The following is a 10,360-nucleotide window of genomic DNA, read 5'->3' on the forward strand; positions in this document are numbered from 1 at the left end:
AGATAGAGACAAGCTAATCACAATCAAAATTCAAGACGGTTCAAAATGAGTCGAATATCAAGACAACCGAAGGTAAAGACAAGTTGGTACATGCTAGAGGTTGAGATGAATCGACACAGGCTGATGGTTGAACAAATTACCCAGGTCAATGGTCGAGATAGGCTAGCTTAGGATGAAAATCGAAATGAGCCCACCCAAATAAAAACTCAAGATGGGCTAACTCTTGACCTTTTTCCTAGGCTGAACATCGACACAAGCGAGCCCAAGTAAAAGGTCAAGACAGATAGGTTTGTGCCGAAGGTCAAAAGGGGCGTGCTCGAGAAGATCAATACAAACAGCCCAACCAAAGGTCAAGATGTGCCGACTAAGTTGAAGGTCGTGACGGGCCAGTCAAGGCGAAGTTGATTCGACAAGCATGGGCCAATGTCAAGGAAAACCAACCTAGGTTGAAGTTCGTGACAAGTAGTATGAACCTAAGGTCAATGAAAGACGACCTAGGCTAAAGGTTGAGATAGAGTAGTCATAGTTGAAGGTTGAGACATACTGGTCTTTGGGGCAACAACGAGGTGGGCGGAGATGAGTTTCACTTTCCTATACCAATCTCTAAAGAAAAAATTCATCCATATACCCAAATTCAACCGGTATGAAATTTTTGTCTCATTCCCATCTCCACTGAGTAACAAATATACACCCGTACCCATGCTTATTTTCTTAATGTTTCAATATTAATTAATTAATTTTTATAAAATAATAAAAACTTCTTGCAATGCAAATTTAATATTATCAAATTATCAATAAAAAAAAATGTGTTGTAGTTTTTTCAATATCAAATATTTAGAATGAAATTATAATTATAATTGTATACATTTTAAATTAAAGTACAAAATAACATTTCATAAGACCAAAACATTTATTAAATTTGCAAAGTTAATGAAACAAGGTTGATAAAATTTAAAAATTGTAAAGACCTAGAAAATGGAGTATTAGAACTGATAGGTGTTTTATAATAATGAGACCGAGTATTTTTAATGTTAAAATAATTCAATAATATAAATAGAATTTCATAAATACGTCTCATTGTCTAAAACACTCACCATCTTTGTAAAACTCATTCTCTGAGTTCTTCCTTCCTTCTCTTTAAGAATTCTAACTCTTGAGACATTTGTCTGAAAATCAGGAAGTGCCTAGGAGATCACGACAGTGAGTTCTCCAATTTCAACCTATCATTCTTCCCTATAGAGTAAGTCAATTTATGTTCCTTTTCTTTAGTTTTCGGTTTAAGACACATGCAAAGAGGATCCCTCGCATGTGCCATTCAATCTCTCTTGTTAGTTCTTTGTCAACTAGTGGTCCTAAGGGCCTACTTTGATCATGATTTTGTGGTTTGTAGGCATAATTTAGAGTTATCTGAGCTGAGACAAGAGTAATGTGCTCTGTAGAGTTGTTGTAGCCTTCCAACTAGGTAACGAAAGCTAATTTTTTTGTTTATAAAATTGTAGAAACTAATAGTCTGTTTTGAAGTTTTTTATGGTATTGAAATTGAATTGATTTGGTTCTTAAGTATATGGTTTGATGAAATATGAATATATGACACCATGTGTGAAATGGAAATTGGGTAAAATGCATATTATTGGTGATTTAAGGTTGTTGTTGATAATATTTGTAGTATGTGACTAGTTTATAATTAATTGATGCAGAGTTTTAAAGTTGTATTGTGTAGAAAACTGATGTGGTATGGACTGTGGAGAAAGAAGGATGTTTTGGGATTGGTTTTGATAAATTTTGGGGTTTTGATAGAGAGGTTTTAGAGAATTGACTTTTGAGTTAGAACTGATGATTGGGAGCTGACTTTTGGTCAATTGAAACTTGTATAGGGTTTTAGTTAACTAAAAAGATGATGTTGAATTAGAGAAGTAGCATTTTGAGTAGAGTTATAGGTCATTTATGTGTTAAAAAGGGGTTTTGGTAGGCAAGATTTTGAAGGAGTTATTGGATAGGGAAAACAGAGGTTTGAGGCCAGTTTTAGGTCACTTAGAACTTACTTAGATAATTAGTTTGGTCAAAATGTTCTTAGGAATGACAAAGTTAAATTGTGAGAGTTGAAGTGATGTTTTGGTGTATAGGACTTGAATTTCATGACCAAATGAGTATGGTTTTGTTTAAGTTGTGTCATAAACAAGTTGGTGAATGTCATTTAAGTTTAAAATGTCAAAATTGGATCCATGAATTTTGGGATTTATGTTCAAGTTAGAAAATTTAAGTTTGGTAGATTTAAATTATGCATAATTGTTATTCTGCATAATTCTACAGTCTAGTTGAGCAAATATAGGCATTGAGCAAGTAGAACCATATCTAGCTTAATGTGTATAGGCGCTGAGCGAGAAGAATCCATTGTTTCTGTATTCGAAGTGGATGAGCGAGATTCCTTGCTGAGTGAGAAAGATTTCTTTTAGGGCGTTGAACGACCTATTCAGATCTTTTGAGTCTTTCTTTCTTTTGCTTTCTTGTAAATTTGAACCATATTAGGGCTTTGAGGATTGTGTAAAAGTATATATTGAATTATATGATGATTTATTCTTGAGGTTATGTATGTATTTGAAGTATGGTTTGAAAAGAGTTTCTAAGGTGAAATTCTTGATTAGTTGTTTCATACTTGTATCCGGATGGTCAGGTCTAGGTTCATGGTATGCTCAGGATGTTTGTTTAACTTTGTATGAAATGTAATATATGATGAATCTTAATATATTATGTTTATTTCTTTTTAACATTAGCTTACCCTTTGAGTATTTCTTTGTTTGGTTGTTTATGTATGTTTGATTTCTTTTTGCAATGATCACCTGGTTGGTGTGAGCAGATAGATATGACTTGTCAGTGGAGCAAGCTTTGGGAGGAGATGCAATAGACGGATAGTGATGAGTATAGGAGTTTAGTTTATCTAATTATATTTTGAAAGACCTTGTGTAAGTAGTTCTTTTGTTTTTTCTTTTGTGTTGTATATAAAGGTAGACTTATAATTATTTTGGATAACTATATGGATATCTTTTATATATATATATATATATATATATATATATATATATATATATATATATATATATATATATATATATATATATATATTCCTTAAGTTAAATTGTTCTATTGTATTGATCTTGTGATAGTTTCTTAACAGTGTTTATATTATTTTAATGGGATGTTACATTTATCTTTTTTAAAAATTACAAAAACAAATAATCAAATTTAAAAATATTTTAAATGTCTCCCTACTCTCACATTTTAAATTCTAATGAAATGTTTTTTTCTATATACTAATAAAAATTATGATATACTACTTGAATCAAATTATACAAAAAAAAATTAAACTAATAATAATTAAAATTTAACATAGATTTTTCATACTTTGGACTTTGATATATGTCGGATTTTGATAAAGAAAATTCACGACAATGATACTAAATTATTATATATAATAAATGAATTTTTTTTATACAATTATAGTGGTAGAATTAGACTTATGATAATGAGTTAGAAAATAAAAAATAATTATATAAAAAACATCAAAACAATATTTTATATGATAAAAATAAAAACAAATAAAAGTATTAAAAAGAAGTCAAATGTGTATCTTAGAAACAATTTGATTTACCATTGAATGAAATTGTACAAAGAAAAACACATGTATAATTAAGAGTATGATAAAATGAAAATATCTTAAAGATCTATAAAAACATTTTAGATATTAAACAAGTCTGAGTTAGTGAGAGATCATGAAAATTGTTTTAACAAAACAAAAAGAGGTCTTTAAATGAAACAAACATTAAGAATAAGAAAATAAAGAAGATAAATTTTTTATATTACTTAGTAAATACACAATAAATAAAAATATTAAAAAAGAGTAAAAATATTCAAATATAAGACATAAAAAATATTTAATTTACATACTTCCTTTGAACATAACTACATAAAAGTTCTAATAAGAGATAAAGTATCTTGAAAATGTGAATTGATTTCATGGTAAATCAAACAATTAAAAAAGAGAAAAAAAGTATATAATTAAAAAACGAGAATGATTGTATACTAAATACTAAATATTATATATATAGTATTTTAGTAATTAATTTAATAGGAAACGAGGATAAGGGTGGGAATGGGTATTAGGGTGGGTATGAGGATGAGAACAGGACAAATATCCACATACTCATGCCCATCCCCCATACCAAATTGAAAAATATTGGGTGTTACTCATTCCTAATCAATGTAGGGATTTCCCATCAAAATAGGAACGAGTTTATTTGTCATATCTAACTAGTCTTGGGTGAAGGTTAAGATAGGCCAACCCTAATCGAAGGCTGAGCTCGGTTTGCTCGGGCCCAAGCTCATGATGGGTTGGCCTAGGCTGAAGGTTAAGACAGGTTGAATATCGAGACAGATCGACCTGAGAGAGCCAAATGTCAAGATAGGCCAACCTAAGCATAATGTTGTGACCTGTCGGCTTGGGTTGAAGGCCTTGAAGAATTGCCCTAGACCGAAGATCGTGACTAGTTAACACGAGTCATAGGTTGAGATGGTCAATCTGGACTAAAGGTCAAGAAGATTTAGTCAAAGATGGGGTTGTGACTAGACATGTCAAAAGGAGTCGGAACCTATAAGCTAACCTGACTCACCACGTGTTTGAGCTGGGTCAGGTTTGAAAGTTAAAGTTTTTTCCGATTATGGATCAAAAAGGGTTGAACTCACTTAACCCATGGGTTATTTGAGTTTGAGTCGGGTTATAATGAGCTTAACAACAACCCACCTGTACTTTTTTTTTTTTAAAAAAAAATTGCTTCATCTTCTAAGATCAATCAAACCTTAACTTGAAATTAAGTTCCCTTTGCTTCGTCTACATCTCACGCATTCTCTCTGCTTCGTCCACACCACACACAACTTCATCCCTACCATTCGTGTTCGTCCTTGCAACCATTCATGTTTGTCGTAACTCCTTTGTGTTTTAGCTACTCCACGTTGCAATCCCTTTGCGTCGCAACCCTTTCATGACATAACTCCTCCGCATTGTTATTCCTCATTGCAAATTTGAAAAATTAAAAACTGAAAAACAAAATATATGGGTTAGTGAACCAACCTACTTAATCCATCAACCTGTGATAGGTCGAGCCGGGTTGTAAAATTTCTAACTCACCATAAAGTGAGTCGGGTTGGACTCACTTATTTTTAGCCCAACTCGTGGTGAGCCAACTTGTATGAGTTGGGGTGACTCACTTTGATATCCCTAGTCGTGATGTACTGACTTGTGTCGAAGGTCAAAATAAACTGATTCATACCGAAAGTTAAGACAACCTACCTTGATCGAAGATCATGATAAATCTTCTTGATCCGAAAATCCTGACTGGCCTTCCCAAATCGAATTGGGAGCTTGATTTGACATAGTATTGACTCCATGCATAGAGTACGAAGTACAGATGAAAATGTCATACGAAAAAAAGAAAATTTTGGATATTTTATATTTTAAATATTTTATATTTTAAATATATTTAAAAGTATATTATCTTACTTAATTATAATGTGCTTAAAAAAATTTAAAATTTAAATTTCTTTTTTCAGTTTCTTTATCATGATGGTCGAATTTTACATAAGAAAAATTTAAATTCTTTAAATAAATAAATTATTATTTTAAATTAACCTTCATCTACACATTAACGTAGTTTTCTTAATTACTTTAATTATATAAGCAATTAAGATTTATTAATTCCTATTTTCGCTCAAAATATATTTAGACACGTGAATATTATTTGAAGGATAAAATAAATTTTAACCTTTTTTTTAAATTCTTAAAATAGTGTCCAAAATTGTATTATTTTTATCTCTCAAAACTTAAACATAACTTTTGGATTTGTCTAAAATTTAAACATATTTTTATTTTTTTATATCTTTAATACTAATAATGGAGGAAAAACTAATGCATATATATAATAGTTTTAACATGATATTAAATATCACTTTTAATTACGAACTCACATCTTCAAGTAAAAAAAATCATCATATGCATCAATTTTAATCCATCCTATTACTAACAAATTGTTACAAAATATTTTTAATTATCAAAATACCAAAGTAACACCAAATCCTTTTAGAAACATATTTATTATATGCAAATATTTTAAAGGACCAAGAAATATTTTACCCTCATTTTGAAAGATAATTATTTCTTGTGTCTTAAAATAAAAAGCATAAAATTATATTTTAAAGGTTAAGTTGCTAAACTTGGAAGATGAAGAAGAAAACTAAACCCCTTAAAAGGAAGGGATACAAAACTAGAGAAGTGTGATATATTGATTACAAAAGGGAACAAAAGGACAAAACAAATAGAGAAACACAAAAATACAAATTTGAATGTTAGGGTAGGGAGGTGGTGGTGATGGTGCAGTGAAAGTGGGGTCAAGGTCGGTGAAAGCCAAACCGAAACCAAAAAGTTTATTGCTTTTATTATTTGGCTTTGTTTTGCAGTGAAAAATGTCACTGATCAAGTGCTCTAACGTCACTCCATCACCTCAATATATACCCCTTCTCATCTCACACTAATCAAACACAACCTTGTTTCTTGTTCTGTGAGCCTCTCTTTCAGTTTTCTCTTTTCTTGATCATTGTCAAAAGGGTGGTTGCAGATTGCAATGGCTAAGCATGATGTTGAGGGTGGTTCCTTCTCTGCAAAGGACTACCATGACCCTCCTCCAGCACCCTTGATTGATGGTGAGGAACTCACACAGTGGTCCTTCTACAGGGCCTTGATTGCTGAGTTCATTGCCACACTTCTCTTCCTTTACATCACAGTGCTCACTGTTATTGGTTACAAGAGCCAGAGTGATGTAAACGCTGGGGGTGATCTCTGTGGTGGGGTTGGCATTCTTGGCATTGCTTGGGCCTTTGGTGGCATGATCTTCATCCTTGTTTACTGCACTGCTGGAATCTCAGGTCTTTCTTCACTCTTCAATCTCATACCCATCTTTTTAATTTCCTTGCATGGACTTTAGTCTAACATAATGCTTTGGTTTCCTTTTCATTTTCTGGTTTCCTAGCATCCAAAGTGGAAAAGCTGCTATCTTTGAGCTCTAGTTCTAGGTCGTAAACTGTGGTTACTTGGTCGCACTTAGTTGCAATTCTTGATATTCTGGGAAATTACAAACATTCTTAACATTGTGGCCAAAATCACAGTTGGGTACTGCTTTGTTTTGAAAAAAATAGAAGAAAAACTTGCTTTAAACATACCCCCATTAAGCCAAATAGCCAGTATGTTTTGGCTTTGAGTGCTTATCAAATCTTCTTTCTTGTTTGCTAATTCCCTTCTATCAAGTTTGTTAGCCTTCAAATTGGGATGCTGGTGCTTTTGTGGGGGTGAAAGTAAATAACTAAGCATGATTTGGTACCAAGTTTTGTTACTTAATATTCTGAAAAGTGTGATTTTGTATTGAATGTAGGGGGTCACATAAACCCAGCAGTGACTTTTGGACTGTTCTTGGCTCGGAAGGTGTCTTTGATAAGGGCTATAATGTACATGGTGGCTCAGTGTTTGGGGGCCATATGTGGAGTTGGGTTGGTGAAGGCCTTCCAAAAGGCTTACTACCACAGGTATGGTGGTGGGGCCAATGAGTTGAGTGAAGGGTACAGCACAGGTGTTGGATTGGGTGCAGAGATCATTGGAACATTCGTTTTGGTGTACACTGTCTTCTCTGCTACAGACCCCAAGAGGAATGCTAGAGATTCTCATGTCCCGGTATGTCTTCAATTGTTATTGCACTGTAGTTTTGTTTATGCTTCTATGCCCCCATTTCGAAAAATACATTTTTTGTTACATTAACCGTAGATAGAGAAAATTGTTGTTTGCATGAGTTGTGCTGAAAGCAATGATTAAATGGTACAGTGCATACTAAGATCATAACATATAGTCATAGTCATACACAGTGCTTTTAAGCAAGCATGGATTCACTCTTAGTTCTTTCTGGTTTTAAATAGAAGCTCAAAGTTTCCTGAAATTACTTTGGACTGGTTGTTGGTAAGAAAAAGTGGAGGGGAATTGGTTTTGTTATTATTAGATATCCGAACTTCAAGCATCTAGCTATGCTTTCTAAGTGAAACTAGGTAGAGTGGTATTTAAGAAATTAAGAAAATTAGTTGTAGTTCTTGAAATGGTTACCAAGATGGGTATTCCTGATTCAGTGAACTTAACAATTAGTAAAAAATAGTCCACTCCATTTTTGAGCAGTTGTACCTGCTGCCACTCAACAATTTCCCATTTGAAATGATGCAGTTTACAGTCTATGCTATCCATTTGCATAAAAAGTTTTGGCACAGTCAAAACTTATGTTTACTATTACTTTTACTATCATTAATAGTTATAGAAAGCTTTATATTTAATATTCTTGAAACAGTTAAATATGTTAGCCAGTTGGATTTCCTTTTCATTTTGGAATCTAAATATCCTTATTCTGGCTTCTTTCTCTAGAGTCTTATTCCGTAATAAATATTGCACTGGCAGCATTCAATTCAGATGAAAATTTCCACTTTTCTTGCATTGCTTGGCTTTCCTTTATTACTAGTTCTTGTCCTCAGAACAAGAAAGTGGGAATTCTTTTCCTGCGGGCATATTTCTTGACTTAAAGGTTACATTTTTATTCATCTAAGCATCCTAGAGTGGTGAACCTATCCCTTCCTTTCTCCAAAATTTCCAAATGCATGATGTTTTTCTGTTGAAGTGAAATGCTAGCATTTCTTTACAAATATGGGTCCATTTGGCCATTACCATATATGATTCTGTGGAGCAATTTGATTTTCACAGCCTTGTCACACGAATCTTATCTGTTTTCTTTCTTCTTTTGGGAAAAGTGGATTCTTTCAGGACTTTCCTTTTGTATTTTTTTTTCCCTCAGAAGCAAATCTGTCTTTGTTGATGTGGAAATTTAAGGCCAACAATTAAAGTGTTCTGAACAGTGTCATTCATGCTAAATGCCATTTTCCCAAGCTGGCAAATCTCGTGAGAGTTTCCAGCATCATCCTCATTTGTCATTATCAGCTTTAGGTTCCTCCTTACAGTTTCTCAGATTCTTCAAATCAATAACAAAGGAAACCATGCTCCTCACATGGGGCATGTCCCATCTGTCCCAAGTGTTTATCGGTTTCCATTTCCATTTTTTTGCCTATTTTATTAACAAGTTTTAGAGAAGGGTCTACGACCACAATTTTATGTGCAACATTAATTAGAATTTTTTAGTCTCTCAGACCATAGTTGCTACTGCAGCTGCCACATTTATCCACAATTTCCTATAACACCAAAGATTGCAATAATCTTTATAATTAATTTGGATTCATATGTTTGGCACAACTTGTTTCGTTTTTTTTTGTTTTAATTGAACCAAATGAATTTCTTATGGTGCTTTTGTTCTGCATTTGAAGGTTTTGGCTCCACTTCCAATTGGTTTTGCTGTGTTCATGGTCCACTTGGCAACCATCCCTGTAACTGGCACTGGTATTAACCCTGCTAGAAGTTTTGGAGCTGCTGTCATATACAACAAAGAGAAGGCCTGGGATGACCATGTCAGTAACTGTTTTTTTACATATCAAGAACTTGCTAGTTTTATACTATATGATTAAATATTAAAATTTGTAACTTGTCTTGTGAAGTAACAAAGGATAAAAAATTGGTGCCACTATTGTCTGATATAATCTTGTTCCTGATGTTTGTTCAGTGGATCTTCTGGGTTGGACCATTCATTGGAGCAGCCATTGCAGCCTTCTACCACCAATTCATCTTGAGAGCAGGTGCTGCTAAGGCTCTTGGATCATTCAGGAGCAACCCCACCATTTGAGTTATTACCAAATATCCTCTCATGGGTTCAAAAGGAACAACATAATTGGAAGCAAAATGAGTTGATATTGCAGCAATGATAATATTGTCAAGTGCTTGTACTTTTATTTTGATCCTATGTAGATTGAAGGTTCTTTCAAGACAAGAGCCTTTGGTAAATACCCTTTAGTATTAAGCACTTTCTTTTGTATTTCCTTCATTGTGTGATCTTTTCTTTTAGGTAATTTATCTCTTGTACTCAAGGTTTTCATGCAAAAAAAAAAGTTAAAAAAACTTATGTGATATCTGTGTCTTTTTCCTTTTCTTAACTCATCTCTGAGGTTAATTTGAGAAACACTTACTCAACACTAACAAAAATGAAGAACGAGACAAAGGAATCCGTGCAATAATGAAAGGAAAGATGTCTAGCAGTGTTGTTGAATGTGATGAACAAGAGAATAAGACAGTGTTACAGTGCACTTCATAGAACACAGGCTTGTAACAAATGGTAAAGTTACTTACGTA

General features: G+C 33.0%; 1 protein-coding gene across 1 annotated transcript; it reads left to right on the forward strand.

Moving 5' to 3' along the window:
- Positions 1–6,546: 6,546 nt before the first annotated feature.
- On the forward strand, positions 6,547–10,119 carry LOC106771905 (aquaporin PIP2-2-like). Its single transcript, XM_014657949.2, has 4 exons — positions 6,547–6,969; positions 7,473–7,768; positions 9,445–9,585; positions 9,738–10,119. The coding sequence occupies exons 1-4, from the start codon at positions 6,669–6,671 to the stop codon at positions 9,855–9,857; spliced, it is 858 nt and encodes a 285-aa protein (XP_014513435.1). The 5' UTR covers positions 6,547–6,668; the 3' UTR covers positions 9,858–10,119.
- The last annotated feature ends 241 nt before the right edge of the window (positions 10,120–10,360 follow it).

The sequence above is a fragment of the Vigna radiata genome, chromosome 1 (assembly GCF_000741045.1).
Source record: "Vigna radiata var. radiata cultivar VC1973A chromosome 1, Vradiata_ver6, whole genome shotgun sequence".
Classification (NCBI taxonomy): Eukaryota; Viridiplantae; Streptophyta; class Magnoliopsida; order Fabales; family Fabaceae; genus Vigna; species Vigna radiata.